Source organism: Neoarius graeffei, chromosome 2 (assembly GCF_027579695.1).
Source record: "Neoarius graeffei isolate fNeoGra1 chromosome 2, fNeoGra1.pri, whole genome shotgun sequence".
Lineage (NCBI taxonomy): Eukaryota > Metazoa > Chordata > Actinopteri > Siluriformes > Ariidae > Neoarius > Neoarius graeffei.
The window spans coordinates 118,703,026-118,722,669 of NC_083570.1; the positions used below are offsets into that span (position 1 = coordinate 118,703,026).

General features: G+C 42.5%; 1 protein-coding gene across 1 annotated transcript in view; it reads right to left on the reverse strand.

Moving 5' to 3' along the window:
- Positions 1-19,644, reverse strand: part of LOC132870783 (uncharacterized) — a 74,356-nt gene that overhangs the window by 788 nt on the left and 53,924 nt on the right. Inside the window, exons 8-9 of the mRNA XM_060904645.1 lie at positions 7,800-7,895; positions 7,648-7,707 (exon numbers count right to left, since the gene is read on the reverse strand). Of these exons, the coding sequence (XP_060760628.1) occupies positions 7,648-7,707; positions 7,800-7,895 (156 nt within the window). The remainder of the gene's footprint in view (positions 1-7,647; positions 7,708-7,799; positions 7,896-19,644) is intronic.

A 19,644-nucleotide genomic window follows, 5' to 3' on the forward strand; every position in this document is an offset into this window, starting at 1 on the left:
CTGTAGACAGATGGCCTTGTGCAAAATTACCCTTCTGGATGAGTGTGTAAAGGGACATACTTCATCTCATCTCATCTCATTATCTCTAGCCACTTTATCCTTCTACAGGGTCACAGGCAAGCTGGAGCCTATCCCAGCTGACTACGGGCGAAAGGCGGGGTACACCCTGGACAAGTCGCCAGGTCATCACAGGGCTGACACATAGACACAGACAACCATTCACACTCACATTCACACCTACGGTCAATTTAGAGTCACCAGTTAACCTAACCTGCATGTCTTTGGACTGTGGGGGAAACCGGAGCACCCGGAGGAAACCCACGCGGACATGGGGAGAACATGCAAACTCCGCACAGAAAGGCCCTCGCCGGCCATGGGGCTCGAACCCAGACCTTCTTGCTGTGAGGCGACAGCGCTAACCACTACACCACCGTGCCGCCCGGACATACTTCATATAAAAAATAAAAAATAAATTGGTCCAGGATATGTACTTTAACAATGCCTGGGTCTGAAGTTTCCTCCCTCAGACTCATCCAAACTCATTTCCAAACATTCTGTCACATGGGTATTTAGCCAAATCGCTAGCATGAGTGCTTTGCGTAGCCACATCAACATTACTTCAGTTAATTTGCTTTATTTTTAAAATATTTGCTTTCTTCTTTTTATTTTAGTTCAACCATTAAAAACCTTAACAAAAAGCAAAATAAAAATAGGCTTTTTGTAGTTGTCATGAATTCCTCATCGCTCAGAGTGCTATGTGCTGCATTCTGCATTTGCAGTGCAAATAAGTGTTAATTTCTAAGAGATGAGCAAAAAGCTGGCAGACATTTTGGCAGGTTGGGCGACCATCACAGTCTAATGTTGCAATCGTCATTTCTGACAAGAGCGCAACTTGCTGTATTTGATTTGAGACAACACTACCCTGTCGAAATTCACACATTATGCAAGTAAGTACATAGTATGCACAATGGACTGCATGGAAGTGCACTAACATAAGTATCCAGATTGAGCATCAGTTTCCCTTGATCCCTTGTGGCATAGAAACATGGCTGTTTCTCATTACGAATCCCGTCAGGACTCTCACTCCATTTTACTGGACATTCTGATCACTCAATCCAGTCTTGCATTCTCCTCATTACAGACTCTGTATTTAAGGACTCACAGTTACATGGTTAAGCAACTGATATGGTCACCGGAATTATGCCTCAGTTCCTAGTTTTTTGTATTTTTGATCTGGTTTCATTAGTCTAGTTTACAGTTTGCCTGTTTTGGCTTTTTGAACCTGCCTGATACTTCCAGATATACTTGCCTGATGTAAATGTACAATAAACCATCTTATTTCACTTGCATCCTGCACTGCCTCATGTGTGACTGATGTGACCGATTGCTTCACCTTAAATCATGGATGCAGCAATAAGACAGCCCCATGCCAGACTCCTCATGCCTGAATTTGACTCCATGTCCTTTCCTCAGCAGGATCTCTGCCAGCTTTGGCTCCCTATGAGGGCATTGAATATCATTCAAATGGATACTTCCTGCAATGGCATAAGTAGTATATATGAGTCTGCTGAATCCCAAGCCAGGGGAACCTCCATGGGTGAGATTCATGTTGTCTCAGCTCACAGGCCCTGCATGCCAGTGAGCCAAATATCTTATGACAATCCAATGTCTATGGAGCTTAGAGAGGTTTTGTATCATGCTTGAGTCCTTGTTCCTGATTCTTATGAGGAATGACTCTTGGAAGGGGGGTTGAGGTATCTCCAGAGAATTACTGAGTAACCTCCAATTCAGAGTTCACCCCAAAGGCTGACAGGGCAGCCTCCACCTCAGAGCTCTATGGAAAGGTGGACTGGATGGTTTCCATCCAAGAATTTTTCCCAGAGGCCAGCAGGGCAGCCCCCATCCCAGAAAATTTCTCTGGGGCTAAGGAAGCAAGCTACCCAGCTCTGTCTCAGTCTGAAGTCAGTGAGGGGACCTCTCATGTCCTGTTTGTGCCTGAGGCCCAGGAGAAAGCACACCCAGTCCAGTTCCTGTCTGAGGTCAATGAGACAATCTCTCATGTTCTGTCCATGTCAGAGGCCCAGAAGAGGGCACAGCCAGTCCATTCTCAGTTAATGCCTGAGGCCCAGGATATGGCCTTCCCAGTCCAGTCCCAGTTAGAGGTCCAAGAAGGGAACCTCTTTTGTTCATGCCCAGTCCAAGGCCAACCAGGGAGTCTCTACAGCTCAGAACATTGTCCTGCAGATCAGTTTGGCTGAGAACCTCACAATGCAGTCGAATTCAACCAAGAACATTGTTCTACAAATCAATTTGGCCAAGAACCACAGCCAGCAGGTCTGGTATGCCAGTAACTCCATGCTGCAGCTCTGCTCTAATGTGAACGTTACTTTGTCTACCAACCCTGCTGCTGTTACCCTGTCTGTCAGTTCTGAACTTTGCCAAACTTGTCAGCTCTGCTGAGGACATTACAAGTCTGTCTGCTCAGTCACAAAGGTTACTCAAACCGCTAGTTCTGAAGAGGATATCATCCAGCCTGATAGCCTCATCTTGAATGTTGATCAGCCTGTCAGCTCTGCTGAGGATATCACATTGCCTGTCACCTCCATCATGAACATCACTCAGCCTGTTAGCTCGAATTCTCTCCTGAACATCACTCAGTCTTTCAGCTTCACTAAAGGTGTCACCTTGTCTACCAGTTACATAAAGTATGTGACCTCAATCTGTCAGCTCTGCTCTGAACTTTGCCCTGCCTACCAGCTCTGCTGTAGATACTGTCATTCTGAGTTTTTACCTTGCCAAGATCATCACTATCCAACCTGACTCTGATGGAGAAACTCTTCTGTTTCCTGATTCCCACACTTCTGCCCTTGATCTGCACCCCTGCCTCTTTGGGGGGGGGACCCAGTACTACAGGCAATACCGGCTTCAAGCCCTGGGGACCCTGCTAAACTGGTCGCCCAGGGGCTCAAGTTCTCCAGTTCATGTGCCTTGAAAAGCACCCTGGGAGTAGCACCTTCAGGGATGGGTTCTGTCATGAATTCCTCCTCACTCCAAATGTTGCATGCTGCATTCTTCAGTAAATCTCAGAGTCAGTGCAGCCCCAAAACACTCCTGGGTGCTGCAGCATGATTCAGTTTCCCTGGATCCCTCATGAGATACAAACATGGACATTTCTGACTACAATTCCTGTCAAAACTCTCATTCCAATTTACAGGACATTCTGATCAATCACATATGTGGCAGATCACAGAATCCAGGGACACATGTCTGCCCGGGGGCATTTTGAGTTACTGACAGATTCAGAAAGTACAGTTTCTAAGCTTTCCAATGATGCCTTCCATGTGGAGATCTGACAATATTTGAAGAATGTGTGGCCTTTTGAAAGTGTATACTTCTTAAAACAGAAAAGGGAGAAAATCGCCCTCAAAGTTTTCCATCTCAGCTACTCTGGGTGTAGGGCGGGCACATAATGGTGCTCATTTGCATGACATTAAGGAAAGCCCTACCCCCTACGAGCTAGCACGATACTACTTTCATGTAAACAAAGATCACCACGTCAATTTTCCTTCCATGCAAAGTATGCCCAACACAATTATGAAGTACAAAAATAAGTCCTAAAGTATACTTTAACGTTTTGTGGTTGAAAAATTACTCACACCGTAAGAAAGAAAGATAGCACGATGATGACACAACTAACACAACACTAGTTTCATGTAAAGCCTCGGTCACAACCGGCCGTATGTGCTCCTACAGCCGGTCTACACGCAAAAAACGCAAGAAACACATGGAGAGCGCGCATGAAACACACGAGAGCGCGCGTGTGAAAAGCACGAGAGCGTGCGTGTAATGTGCTGATTTTCGAGCCGCAGACCGGCCGCAGAGGTTCTTTGTCATGTCAAACAAACTCTACGGGCGCTTACGTTTTTTTCAGGTTGCAAGACAAACTTACGGCCAACGCACGTCTTTCTCCGTGAACAAAAAAAACTGCAGCAATTTGGGAAACGCCAAAAATCACACAGCCAAAAAATCGTATGTCCGGTTGTGACCTAGGCTTAACCAAACCACAACACTCTCCGTTACATGCAAAAATAAGCACACAGCCTTAGATTAATAAACTTACCCCATCAGAAAGAGAAACGGCGCCTTGCACACACCAATGCCTCCGATGGAATATAATCCTAGAATGGTCCGTGTATCATCCAATCATTCAAGTATTCCATTCAATCTGGAAAACGAGGTTGCGGTTTTTTTTGCTAGAAATGGTGATCTCCGATGTAAATACCGTGTGTCTGTTTGCTTCGCGGTGTTTGCTCCTCTGCGCTCTGTTTAGTAACTCATTCCATAGTGAAATCACACGCCTGTATGCAGGTTAAGTAGCCATGTGCTCAACTCGGATCATACAGCTGATTCGCGGAAAAAAAAACAAATGACTTTAAATCATCATGTGAATGGCCCATATGGTAATTTACCCACACACCCCAGCAGGCTACAGTCCTGACAAAAACGAGACAATTTGCAACAAAAAATGTATGCTTTTCCAACAAAACAATCTATTATCTGAAATACTGATTGCATTCTTCAAGATCTCAACTTGCACATGATGGAAAAAAACAAAAATCACAAATTTCGAAAAAAAATGCTTCTTTTGCGATTATCTCGGATTCGTTTCGGCCGACATGTGTGCCTGGATTCGGTGAGCGGTCACATATGTCTTGTATTCTGCTCCTTATGGACTCTGTATTTAAGGGCTCAGTTTCATGGTTAATTTGTGAAGCAACTAACATGTTTAGTAATAAGTACCGAGCCTTGCATTTTCTTGTGGGTTTTTTTTTTTTTCTAGTCAGTAATTACACCTCATTACCTAGTTTTTGTATTCTTTTGATCTAGTTTCCTTAGTCTAGTTTACCTTGTGGCTGTTTTGCCTTGTTGAACCTGTCTGATGCTTCCAGACCTACTTGCCTGATGTATACATTCAATAAGCCATCTTATTTCAAGATTTAAGATTCAAGAAGTTTATTGTCATGTGCATAGTAAAAACACAGAGGTTCAGACAATGCAATGAAATTCTTACTTTGCTGCTCTCCTTACACACAACACATACACTCAACAAACACGTCAAAAAGATGCACAAAAAAGTAGTAAAAGTAGTAAAATTAAATAGGTAAGAGAAGTGACAAAAAACCTGAGTTAATTTGTAAAGTGACTGTGTGCTTTGTGCAAACAGATAGCTGCAGTGGGGATACTGGAGAATGGGGAGTGCAGTATTTAGTGTGTTGTATTGTTCAGGAGCCTGATAGCCTGTGGATAGAAACAGTTTGAGTCTTGTAGTCCTTGATTTGACACTTCGGTAGCATCTCCCTGATGGCAGGAGTGTAAAGACACTGTGTTGTGGGTGTATGTTGCCCTTAATAATGTTATGGGCCCTCCTGATGACCCTGGTGTTGTACTGTAAATGCCCTGTAGTGATGGGAAGGCTGTTCCAGAGATGGACAGGGCAGTCTTTATCACCCACTGGAGAGCCTTCCTGTCCTGAACAGTGCAGTTTCCATACCACACTGTGATGGAGCTGGTGATGACACTCTTGACTGTGCATCTGTAGAAGTTGCTGAGGATTTTTGTTGGCATGCCAAATTTCCTCAGCCTTCTCAAGAAATACAGTCTCTGCTGTGACTTCTTCAGAAGCTGTTGAGTGTTGTGAGACAAGGTGAGGTCCTCACTGATGTGAGTGCCGAGGAACTTAAAAGTTTTTACCCTCTCCACCTCTGTCTCCCCAGTGTATATTGGGGCATGCTGCTCCCTCCTCCTCCTCCTAGGATCAATAATCATCTCCTTGGTATTATCTATATTTAAGGAGAGATTATTTTCCTGGCACCAGGCCACCAGTCCTGCCACCTCTCTCCTATATGCTGTCTCCTCTCCACTGGTGATTAGTCCAATGACTGTGATGTCATCTGCAAACTTTATAATGCTGGTATTGGACTCAGAGGCCACACAGTCATAGGTGAAGAGGGTGTATAGCAGAGGGCTCAGTATGCAACCTTGGGGGGTCACTGTGCTCACAGTTCTGATGCCTGATGTCCAGTTTCCTACTCTGATTGACTGGGGTCTGTTTGACAGAAAGTTCAGCACCCAGTTGCAGAGGGAAGGTGACACTCCAAGGGTGAGGAGCTTTTCAGACAGTCTGTGTGGTATGACTGTGTTGAATGCTGAGCTGTAGTCTATGAATAGCATGTGGCAAGGGTTGCAACACATCACGGAGCACAGACAGAAAAATCTGAGCTGCGTCCTTGTGAGTAAGGGCTGTATGGATGGCAATGTTAACAGCATCATCAGTGGACCGGTTCTATCTGTATGCAAACTGTAAGGGGTCCAAGGTTGGTGGTATAGTCCTTTTTATGTATGTCATGACTATCTTTTCAAAACACTTCATTACAGTTGAAGTGAGTGCAATGGGGCGATAGTCATTTAAGCAGGTCACTATGTTTTTCTTGGGGATGGACACAATAGTTGTTGTTGTTTTAAAGCAGATGGGCACCAAGGCCTGAGCAAGGGACAGATTAAAGATGTTTGTAAACACATCAGCCAGCTCAGATGAGCAAGCCCTGAGTGCTCACCCTGGGATGTTATCTGGGCCAGCCGCCTTCTATGGGTTCTTCCTCCACAGAGCTGTGCTCACCTCTGCTGATGACACAGAGAGCAGTGTGCCCAGCTTGCTCTGCCCAGTCCGAATCCCAGTGTTGGAATTAAGGGCATTGAAGTGAGCATAGAATTGGTTCAATTCATCTGGGAGCATGCTTTTGTTAGTTATGGCCCCCAGATTTTTTTGCCTGTGCTCTGTGATGTGTTGCAACCCTTGCCACATGCGCCAGGAATCTGCAGTGGTGTAGTGTCCCTCCAGCTTCAGCGTCTTGTGCCTCTTGACCCGTGTGATGGAGCTGCGCAGGTTGTATCTAGCCTTTTTGTATTCTTCAGCATCACCTGAGGTAAACGCAGTGGTGCGAGCATGTAGCATGGACCACACTTCCCTGTTGATCCAGGGTTTGTCATTGGGGTAGGTCCTACAGCGTTTTGTTGGAATAATGCTCTCAGTGCATGTGCTGATATAACCAGTTACGTCTGCAGCGCACTCCTCTAAGTCCACAGTAGCGTCCTCCCTCATAGCAGCAGTTTTAAACACATCCCAGTCTGTACTATCAAAGCAGTCTCAAAGCACCAGATCTGATTCCTCAGTCCACACTTTAACAGTTTTACTTACTGGTAGGTCTTGCTTGAGGAGCTATCTGTGGGATGGCTAGAGGAACACTGAGATGTGGTCTGACTGTCCAAAGTGTGGCTGGGGCACAGCCTTATAGGCATCCTTCACGTTGCTGTACACCTGATCAAGAATGGCAGTGCATTCTGTGCATCCTGTGCAGTGCATCCTGCACTACCTTATGTGTGACTTATGTGACAGTAGTTTGTGTTTTAGTAGTATGAATGATAAATTAATACATTTGTAAAGCTGCATTGTCAATTTGAGAACAGAGATCACATAACCATGAAAATATACAATAAACTGGAGATACATGAAAGGCGAATAAATGCAAAGGGAAATAAAAGAGGTGGGATTCTGTGAAAGTATCTTCCAGATGATGAAACATAACTTACCAGCCTGCGTAACATCTCCTATGGATTCATAGATATGATCTGTCTCTTTGGCTTTAGCAGCTGAGAAATGCAAAACAATCAGCACAAATGAGTGTTCACTAAAAACAGCCAATCAGACACAACCAGTTATCTGTTTAATGGTGATCTCTCACTTTTCTTTTTACAGAAGCATCTCCACAGCAGCAGAGCGGCAAATATGGTCACAACAGTAACTCCAACCAGCACAGAGACAATAATCACGACACACTCTGAAAGCACAAAGAACATAACAAATCTGAGTGGAAATTACTATAAATAATAAACATTACAGACAAAGACAATTTTCAATCCAAATATAATTTAATAATCTACTCATGGGCCCTCTGTAAATCATTTTTGAAGACTATTTTTTGACCATATTCTTTACAAATATCCACCTTTTTTTAATAATCACTGATGGACAGACTGTTATGAGTAATTTGATACCACTGTTGGTTGATATTGGTTGATATGGTATATATGGTTGCTTTTTTTTAAATTTTACATTTATGATTTTTGACCCATTGCTGTGGTGATAAGGGCTGTTTATTACGCATGCTGTTAGCACAGAGTTGTCCCACCCAGTGATACACACCAGTGGTTTTGTGGTATGCTTTTCATGGCCTGCTATATAGGACTCAGTATTATAAATACAGTACATGTCATTTAAGCATGGTTAAGTGAGGGTATTTTATTTTACATGAATATACAAAAACAACCTGGGGTGGGTTTCCCAATAATGTTGCCCTTTAGAGCTAAAGAGCGAGTTGAGGGACTCTTTTAAGCAACAAACGTTGTCTCTGTACATGGTTTTCCCGAACTTACTCATCAAAAGGAGTCTAAAGAGCAACAGGACAAAGAGTGTTTTTGCAGCGCGTGTCCCCGATATAGGCATTAGTAGTTGCTAAAGGCAATCGTACTGTCGTTGCTGAAGGCATTAGTAGTTGCTGAATCCAGTCGATAAGGTCACATGGCATTCATTTTTAACTAATATCTAATGAAATGTAAAGTGTTTAAAATAAGATAATATATAGTATTATCTGAAAGCATTACATATATAATGTGGTAATTAATTAATGAAACTATTTTACCTTTTTGGGCAATTTTATTTTTATTCCAAGCATGTTTTTAATTAAATGAACAAACATTCACACAAAAGAATGAGCAAATAGTAAGATAAATGATGAAGTAAATATGTTCCCCATGCTCGCTCATTTCACTGTTACCCCCCAATCATGTAGTCAGGATTATTTCAACTGTTATCCACAATGCCAAGTGGGCAATGTTCTCCCTTATAAGTGCGTGCACACACACACACAGGCCCGCCGACAGGGGGGGGGGCAAACGGGTATGTTGTCCCAGGCCCAGGAATGGGGAGGGCCCAGAACTGGGCTTTCATGAAGTTGCGATTAAATTATTTTATTTCATTTCAAAATGTGTTGATTTGGGGGAGAAATGTGCTATATTTGCATTCAATAAATGATTTCTAGATCTTTTGCCTTTATTGTCTTTGAAAACGGCGTCAAGAACCCCCTACCACCCCTAATGCAAAAATGGTTTGGTCTGACTCTTTGATTAAGGGGGAAAAAACGACATCGTTCGATCATAGCGCTTCGACAATCAGCGTGCGTGCCATTTGCCAACATGCACAAGTCAGGAGCACAGAAAAGAAAAGAAAAAAATAGAGGAAACCAAGAGACTCAGGGGCTCACTGCATAAATATTTTAAAAAAGATTTGGATGATGTAGGGTGACCATTCATCCGGATTTCATCCGGACAGTCCGGTTTTAGAGCCGTCTGTCCGGACGTCTGTCACGCGTCCTCACTTTTTACATTTTGTCCTCATTTCGGACCCTCAGCCGCCACCGTTGCATCAATCGTCACAAATCCCCGCCCATTATTTACACTTGCTATTCTGCGATGACATACAGGCAAAGAGCCTACAGGGATTTCTCGTATACAAACATTCGAGGTGCGCATGCAGCTGATGGAGCCTCTGCAGCCTCTGATTGGATGGAAGCTGCTGTCACTCAAAAACTGCGCTCACGCGATTGACTGATTTTTGCTCCTCCGAGCTGCGCGCGCAGTGCGAATGTTTGTACGGAAAAACCTATGAATGTTGGCACGCATGCTGTTGAACAATACTCATGCCGAAACGAAAGACATCCTTTAAAAATGCTTGGTGCTTAGAGCATCATTTTGTCAGCAAGAGCCAAAAAGGAGAACACTTCGCCTTCTGCAAGCTCTGTCGCATTGACATTGATGTGGGGAGCAGAGGTAAAGGTGCGATAGACAGACACACAGACACAGACCGCCACAGAGAGAATGCCAGCAGTGCTGGACAGTCATCTTTAGCATAATTTTTTGCCCCAGCTCTACCAACCCCAATCGATGACAAAACCACTGCTGCTGAGCTGACTAAATTGTTCCACACCATTAAACACCATCACTCGTACAGGAGTTTAGACTGCTCTGCAAAAGTTGACAGGCAGGTATATAGTGATTCAGCAGTGGCCAAAGGATTGACATTGGGCAGAACGAAAGCACAAGGGCTGTGCTCGAATGTGTTCCAAGTTAATAAATATATATTGACTTCATATGTTTTTTTATAAGTTTTTCTTACCCCCCCCCCCCGTAAAGCGACGGTGTCCTAATTTTAGGACCTTTGTCCTCACTTTTGGACACAAGTGTCCTAACTTACAGACTCATGTTGGTGGTCACGCTAGGATGATGCAGCAGGTACTAGCAAAGGCAGTGGGGCAGCTGAGCCAAGGCACGCGCGACACGCAATTCATGTTACAAACGAGGGGAGAGCAAGTCACACTGAACACCATATCAAATGCACAGGGCATTGAATCATTTCATAACCACAACAGCTTAATAACATTGTGTTTCATATATCTGATTGAAGCTAAGGATATTCACATTAGCCCGCAATCATATCCCGCCGTTTCTCGAGCGGTGTGTTCTTCTCTGTTTTTCACACTGGACAGTATGCACGCACAGTATACTATGTTCGCCCCCAGCCCTGCCCAAAATCCCCCGTCCATCGCTGCTCCTTCAAGAGCACCCCAATCGCGTGATTATAGTAGACTATCCACGAGTTTAGGAAGGCATTGCGGGGGCTGTCGCATGCAGGCTTGGGGTGTAACGGAATACATTTAACCCTCCTCTTGTGTTCGGGTCGTCACCGACCCGTTTTCAACTTTGACTTTGTAAACGAAGCCCTTGGGTTTAGATTCTTGCCTCAAGGCTTTCTGACTTTGTCAGCCACCTGTATTTTTACAAAATAAAACAAACATTTTTTTTTTCCAAAATTCTGTTATGCACTAATTAAAAATATAGCACTTGTGGTGTTCGGGTCGTTTTTGACCCGGTTCTTAATAAGTAGTTTATGGAGCAATTATTACAACCAAAACTGAACAAATAAATGAACTGCTAGCTAAAATTGATATAGCTAGCTCCTCTGCCAACCATTCAAGCTTATGAACTAGCATGACATCATGATATTGTGTATATAAATAGCTCACTAGTTTGAAGTTTTTGGGTTATGTTGACATATGTTTTGTGCCATTAGTTCAGCTTAGGGGTCCATTTGGCCCGACCGCTTTTCCCCAATACACTAATCACTCATTTTGTTATGGTAATGAGGCTGTTAGTGGCAGTGTGTGGGGTGAGGGGGTCACACTTCACACACTTCACACTTCAGTGGTGAAGTCATGTTGGCTACTTCTGTGTGAATGTGAGAATGAGGAATAAAAACACATTCTATTCTCACATTCTCTATTCTATTCTATTCTATTCCCATGTGACCATAACGACTCATGTGACTGCAACCAGACAATTGTTTGATGGATAAATACCTCAGTGCACATGGACTATCGCTTCAGTTCCCTCAAGAATTTTGTGGTGAAAGAAGCTCCTCTCCAAGGAACGAAGATGCAGAGATTCAACATTCAACAGGCATTGTAAGATTTCACTTCTAAGCTGTAAGGTAACTAATGCCGCTTTTCCACTACAAACGCGGCTGAGTCGGGCTGAGCCGTGCCGTGCTGAGTCGAGCTGAGCGGGGCTGTTGGAGTTGCATTTCAACTACAACCGCACTGAACCGTGCTGGCTGGAAGTGGGTGGACACATTGGGTGGAGTTAGCGAAAGTGGGTGGACGTCAGGTGATGTCGTTAAGCAGCGCAAACAGTGACATCAGTGAGCTTTTAAGCGGTAGTCTCACGACCCGAATAGTAAACAATAAACATGGAGGACATGGAGTCGTTAGTGTTGCTGGTCTTGGTGCTGTGGCTTGTTGTCACCGACAACGCGGACAGATACTGGCAAGAGCGTATAGATGAGGCGAGGTGCATAAGGCTTCAGAAATTCTCGTAATTCGTAATTCTTCTCCTTCCGGGTTTGCGGTGTTTACAGATCCCAGCGCGCTCGCAGGGCGTGTGTGGGCATGTGAGGACACTCCTCCTCACCAATCAGTGCACAGGGGAGTGTCTGCTCACGCCCCCAGCCTCACTCGGCACGGTTTGGCTCGCTTCAGCCCTACTCCAAAACGGTGCGAGTTTTAGGGGCTAAGCAGGGCTGAAGCGAGCTGAATCGTGCTGGTTTTTGGTAGTCGAAACGCGAGCTGTGTCGGGCTGAAGTGAGCTGAAGCGAGCTGAAGTGAGCTGAAAAAGGGTAGGGGAAAAGGGCCATAACAGCCACATTTCCATAACAAAATAAGTGTCTACAGGGAGGACTTGGGGCCAATTGGCCCTCTTGTGGGTTTTCTAGGTAAAAAGGCCAAATGGCCCCTCTCTGGGACTTCTAGTGCTAGACACACACACACACACACACACACACACACACACACACACACACACACACACACAGAGAGAGATTTTTAGGCACACAAATGAGTGTAGGCCTTATCGGTTTGATTTGGTGGATTATTAGGGGTTTGTTTGACCTTACAAATCTATATGTTGTGCCATGACTTGTTCATTTTCATTGTTCTTTGTTTCATGTTATGGTCACATTAAAGTTCATTCACTGAAAAAGATTCTGTTGTTCCTGTTTCTCAGTGGTAATTATATATTGGTCAAAAACGACGCGAACACCATAGATGTAACTATTGTAAATAAAATCAAAAATAAAAACACATGAAAAAAAATTGTTTTTCAAGATATGTTCTAATACCCCACAGTAACAGCCAGGTAACAATAAATCTTTTTAATTATTTGTATTACACTTAAGAGGTTACTTTTTAATTTTTTCCTACTGAAATAAAGGGGTGTACACAGAAAACAATAACCTTAAACCCTTGACAAAAAAATAATAAAACTAATATTTCCATCTAAATGGAAGCCTAAAAGAGTAGTCAAGACATCAGGAAAAAAAATGGTGACAAATCATTGTTACTTGTGACTTTTTTAGCTGATTTAAAAGACGGGTCGAAACCGACCCATGAACACCGGGCATGGTGATAGAAAACGAACACAAGACGAGGGTTAATGGCGTTCGGTTAAAAGATACAAAATAACAGTAACTGCTTATTCCGTTACAGTACAGGGGGAAAGATTCAGTGAACCGGTTGAATGGTTTTTGAATACCTGTCATTTAAGGGTTGGAGTGAGTAGAGACTGGGATAAGAGAGGTGGGTGTGTGTGTGTGGGTTGGCCGGGGGGGGTGTTAGGGGGGCCCATTCAGAGCATTTTGTCCCGGGCCCAGCCAAAGCTGTCAGCGGCCCTGCACACACACACACAGAGAGAGAGAGAGAGAGTGGTTTTGATCAGAATTGTCCTGTATTTTGTGCCATCCATCTTTCCTTAAGTCCTGACCAGCTTTCCTGTCCCTGCAGATAAAAAAAATATCCCCACAGCACGATACTGCCACCATCATGCTTCACTGTAGGAATGGTGTTCTCAGAGTGATGGGTTTGCGCCACACCTGGCATTTCCCATGATGACCAAAAGGATCAATTTTAGTCTCATTTGACCAGAGAATCTTCTTCCGTGTGTTCGGGGAGTCTGCCACATGCTGTTGGGAAAACTCCAAACGTGTTTTCGTATTTTTGTCTTTAAGCAATTACTTTTTTCTGGCCACTCTTCCATAAAGCCCCACTCTGTGGAGTGTATGGCTTAAAGTGGTCTTATGGACAGATACTCCCATCTCTGCTGTGGATCTCTGCAGCCCCTTCAGTGTTATCTTTGGTGTCTTTGTTGCATCTCTGATTAATTAGATTACAACCCTGATTACAAAAAAGTTGGGACAAAGTACCAATTGTAAATAAAGTACAAATTGTAAATAAAAATGGAATGCAATAATTTACAAATCTCAAAAACTGATATTGTATTCACAATAGAATATAGACAACATATCAAATGTCGAAAGTGAGACATTTAGAAAAGGCATGCCAAATATTGGCTCATTTGAAATTTCATGACAGCAACACATCTCGAAAAAGTTGGGACGGGGAAATAAGAGGCTGGAAAAGTTAAAGGTACAAAAAAGGAACAGCTGGAGGACCAGATTGCAACTCATTAGGTCAACTGGCAATAGGTCATTAACATGACTGGGTATAAAAAGAGCATCTTGGAGTGGCAGCGGCTCTCAGAAGTAAAGATGGGAAGAGGATCACCAATCCCCCTAATTCTGCGCCGACAAATAGTGGAGCAATATCAGAAAGGAGTTCAACAGTGTAAAATTGCAAAGAGTTTGAACATATCCAGTGGCGGAACTAGACTTTTTTCCTTGGGGGGGCAAGGGGGTGGCCAGGACTATTTCAGGGGGGTCAGTGGTTCCTACTACTACACACACAAATATGCACGGGCACTCACGATTAATGTTAGTGATTGTGTGCTGTATATCTGTTTTTTATCTTATGTGTTTAAATTATGCATTATTGTTATTATTATTATTATTATTTATTCTTACATGGTGTTGCACCTGTTCTTCTCTTGTGTTCTTGGCCATGTCATGACTTCTAATTATTTTTGTATTTTTGTTATATATACACATACACACCTTTCTTTCTTTCAACATTAAAATTCCAGGGACTACAGATGAAAGAAAACTAGTCAGTGATTATTTCTAGTGCATTTACATGTTAATTAATACACATTGATCCTTCTTAAATAAATAAACTTATAAACAATACTTTCAATTTACAATCATGTTTAAGTAGCTACGTATTAAGCACACAGATGATGTCATTTTGAGTGTAATTTGTAGTTTATTAAATGGACAAAATGAATACGGTGCATTTACCAAAAACTTGGCATCAAGCTAATTAGCATTTGTTAGCGGCTACAGTTGGTACTCGGCACGTTAAAAGTGGGTCAGCGTTGTAACAACATAACATTACTGTACAAGCAATGCTTATTTAACGGTAACAAACTTAAGCCCTATATGTTGAAGTTCCTCTCTTATTCGCTCGTTAATTTATCACACAGTCTCAGTCAACCTCAGTCAACCTCTTCCCTCCTTTTGTGAAAATTCAATGTCTCTGACGCGGACACGAGTGGGCGGGGGATGCGTTTGATTAAGTCTCCTGATTGGCTGGTGATAGATTGGTGGGCGGGGGATGCGTTTGATTAAGTCTCCTGATTGGCTGGTGATAGATTGGTGTCATTATAGCGCGTCGGAGCGGTTCATGCCAGGCTCGAGTCCGATCCACCACTCCGCGGCGGAAACACTTCAAGAGCTACAATAACACTGACAGCCAGGTTATATCCTCACGGTTTTATAGGCAATATCACACTTCCTTTTGTAAAGGGCCGGCAGAAATTAAACGGGGGCGGGAAAAGCAACTGGCTTTTCTCGTGCGGTTAATATGTCAATCATCTGGGGGGGCACCTGGGGTAGCCAATCAGATTCCAGGGGAGGCTAGTGCCCCCCCCAGCCACCCCTGTAGCTCCGCCTATGAACATATCATCATCTACAGTGTATAATATCATCAAAAGATTCAGAGAATCTGGAAGAATCTCTGTGCGTAAAGGTCAAGGTCGGAAAAACATACTGGGTGCCCGTGATCTTCGGGCCCTTAGATGGCACTGCATCACATACAGGCATGCTTCTGTATTGGAAATCACAAAATGGGCTCAGGAATATTTCCAGAGAACATTATCTGTGAACACAATTCACCGTGCCATCCGCCGTTGCCAGTTAAAACTCTATAGTTCAAAGAAGAAGCCGTATCTAAACACGATCCAGAAGTGCAGACGTCTTCTCTGGGCCAAGGCTCATTTAAAATGGACTGTGGCAAAGTGGAAAACTGTTCTGTGGTCAGACGAATCAAAATTTGAAGTTCTATATGGAAATCAGGGACACCGTGTCATTCGGACTAAAGAGGAGAAGGACGACCCGAGTTGTTATCAGCGCTCAGTTCAGAAGCCTGCATCTCTGATGGTATGGGGTTGCATTAGTGCATGTGGCATGGACAGCTTACATATCTGGAAAGACACCATCAGTGCTGAAAGGTATATCCAGGTTCTAGAGCAACATGTTCCCATCCAGGCGATGTCTCTTTCAGGGAAGACCTTGCATTTTCCAATATGACAATGCCAAACCACATACTGCATCAATTACAGCATCATGGCTGCGTAGAAGAAGAGTCCGGGTACTGAACTGGCCAGCCTGCAGTCCAGATCTTTCACCCATAGAAAACATTTGGCGCATCATAAAATGGAAGATACGACAAAAAAGACCCAAGACAGTTGAGCAACTAGAATCCTACATTAGACAAGAATGGGTTAACATTCCTATCCCTAAACTTGAGCAACTTGTCTCCTCAGTCCCCAGATGTTTACAGACTGTTGTAAAGAGAAAAGGGGATGTCTCACAGTGGTAAACATGGCCTTGTCCCAACTTTTTTGAGATGTGTTGTTGTCATGAAATTTAAAATCACCTAATTTTTCTCTTTAAATTGTATGCCTATGCTATTCTCTATTCCTGTGTTGATAAGAAATAGAAAACATAGAGCATATTTAACCCAGGGCCTAAACCAATCTAGTCTCCTTCCTGTTTCAAAACAACATCAGAGTGCCCAAGCGGATATTACTTCTAGACTTTTTGTAAAGCTAGCTCTTTAGAATGTTAGATCACTTTCAAACAAGTCATTTTTAATTAATGATCTTATTTGCAAACACAATCTTGATTTTTTGCTTCTAACTGAAACATGGCTGGATCAAGCAAAGAGTGCTACCACCCTTATTGAAGCAACTCCCTCAAATTTTAATTTCATGAGTGCTACCCGACATGGGAAAGGTGGAGGGATCGCAAATATTCAAAGCCTCTTTTCAATGTAAACAGTCCTCACTTGGTGATTTTACATCATTTGAACATTTATGTGTACTTGTTACATGCTCTCCTAACATATTGTTATTAACCATTTACAGGCCTCCAAGACATTCAGCCAAAGTTTTTCCTGAAGAGTTTGGTGAACTGTTGTCAGTCATTTGTTTAGAGTTTGACTGTCTTATTATATCTGGGGATTTTAACTTGCATGTAGATAATCCTGAAAACACTTATGCCAGAGAACTACTTGCACTTATTGACAACTTCAACCTAGTACAACATGTACAGGGGCCAACCCACTCTTGTGGTCATACCCTTGACCTTGTTATCGCAAAGGGTATTACTGTTTCTACTACTGTTGTTGACCTGGCTTTATCTGATCATTTCTGTGTTTTCTCTGATGTTTCTATGTCCCCTTACATTCAGAACAGCTCAATGACTATGGGTAGGAGAGTCATAAACAACAACATTATGTTCTCTTTGAGCAAGCTCTCTCACGGATCTCAACTAAAATGTCAGACTCTGTAGACGATTTACTGGAAATTTTTAATTCAAATATGACCCAAATTATGGATGATATTGCTCCATTCAAAATCAAAAGAGTCAGTGACAAGCAGAAAGCACCATGGAAGCAATATTCAGCTGTTAAACTGCGAAAGAATGAATGTAGGAAGACTGAAAGAAAATAGCACAGATCTAAACTTTACATCCATTATCAAATCCATAAAGAGATGCTTTGTAAATATAATTATGAAATTCGTAAAGCAAGACAGTCTTTCTTCTCTAACATCATCAACAGGAATATGAACAATGCCCGTGTGCTATTTTCAACAGTAGAGAAGCTAACTAATCCCCCACCACAATTAGCACCTGAACTTCTCTCAGTTAATAAATGCAATGAGTTTGCATCCTTCTTCAAAGGTAAAATTGATAAAATATGGCAGAATATTGCTCATAATATATCTCAGTTGCAAATAACTGAAAAGCTGCAATCACCAGTGACACAGACAGACAATTTCAACACAATGTCAGAATTTTGTTTGATTGATTACGAGACTCTTGAAAAAACTGTACAATATCTCAGTTCTTCAACATCTGAATTGGACATTCTGCCCACCAACTTTTTTAAGTCTGTTTTTCACCTCATAATTATAGATGTGCTTCAAATCATAAATACATCCCTAGAGACTGGCATTTTTCCTGTGTCCCTGAAAAAAGTCATTGTAAAGCCCCTACTTAAAAAGAATAACCTGGATGCTTCAGTATTGAACAACTACAGGCCAATATCAAATCTACCATTCATCGGGAAAATCCTTAAAAAAATTGTCTTCAATTAACTGCCTTCTTGATATCAAACAGCTGCTTTGATAACTTTCAGTCAGGATTTCGTGCCAATCACAGCACGGAAACAGCGCTGATTAAAGTTATAAATGACATACGTCTTAATACTGATGCAGGCAAAACATCGGTCCTGGTGTTACTGGACCTCAGTGCAGCTTTTGATACTGTTGATCACAACATACTGCTATATCGACTTGAACACTGGGTTGGGTTGACTGTTAAAGTTATCAATTGGTTAAAATCATACTTAAAAGATAGAAGCTTCTTTGTTACCATGGGAAATTGTATCTCAACATCATTGTCCTTGACCTGTGGTGTCCCCCAGGGGTCGATCCTTGGACCATTATTATTCGACCTTTATATGCTCCCACTTGGACAAATTATCAAGAACAACTCAATCTTGTATCACTGCTATGCAGATGACAGCCAAATTTACTTTGCTCTCTCACCTAATGATTATGCCCCCTTTGAATGTCTCTACCAGTGTATCAACCAAATCAACATCTGGATGTCACAAAATTTTCTTCAGCTGAACATAGATAAAACAGAAGTAATTCTATTTGGGAAAAAAGATGAAAGTCTCAGGATTACCACTATTCTTGACACAAAGGGGATTAAAACAAAATATATGGTTAAAAATCTTGGTGTTTTCATTGACAGCGAGTTAAACTTTGACAATCATATGAAAGCAATCACTAAAACGGCATTTTATCACCTAAAAAACATTTCCAAACTAAGAGGACTTGTATCAAAAAATAATCTGGAAAAACTTATACATGCCTTCATCTCTAGTAGGGTTGATTACTGCAATGGCCTTTTCACAGGCCTGCCAAAAAAGACCATCAAACAACTTCAGCTGGTTCAAAATGCAGCGGCGAGGGTTCTCACACGAACAAAAAGAACAGAGCACATTACTCCAATTCTAAGGTCCCTTCACTGGCTTCCAGTAAGCTACAGAATTGACTTTAAAGCATTGCTGCTGGTGTACAAATCTCTAAATGGGACAGGGCCCAATTACCTCTCTGATATGTTGCAGCGGCCTAACCCAATCAGATCTACCAGATCGAAACAGCAAAGTTTACTGGTAAAACCTGTTGTTAAAACAAAGTGTGGTGAAGCAGCTTTTAGCTACTATGCAGTACAGCTATGGAACCAACTCCCAGAGGACATCAAAAATGCTCCTGCTGTTGGCAGCTTCAAATCTAGACTAAAGACCAAGCTGTTCTCAGATGCTTTCTGCTAACTGATAAATGTCATTATCTTTACATGTTTTAAACTTTACTTAACTTTTACAGTCTTTGTATGTTTTAAACTTTACTTAACTTTTGCTTCATTTTATTCTGCTGTTTTTTTACTGAACT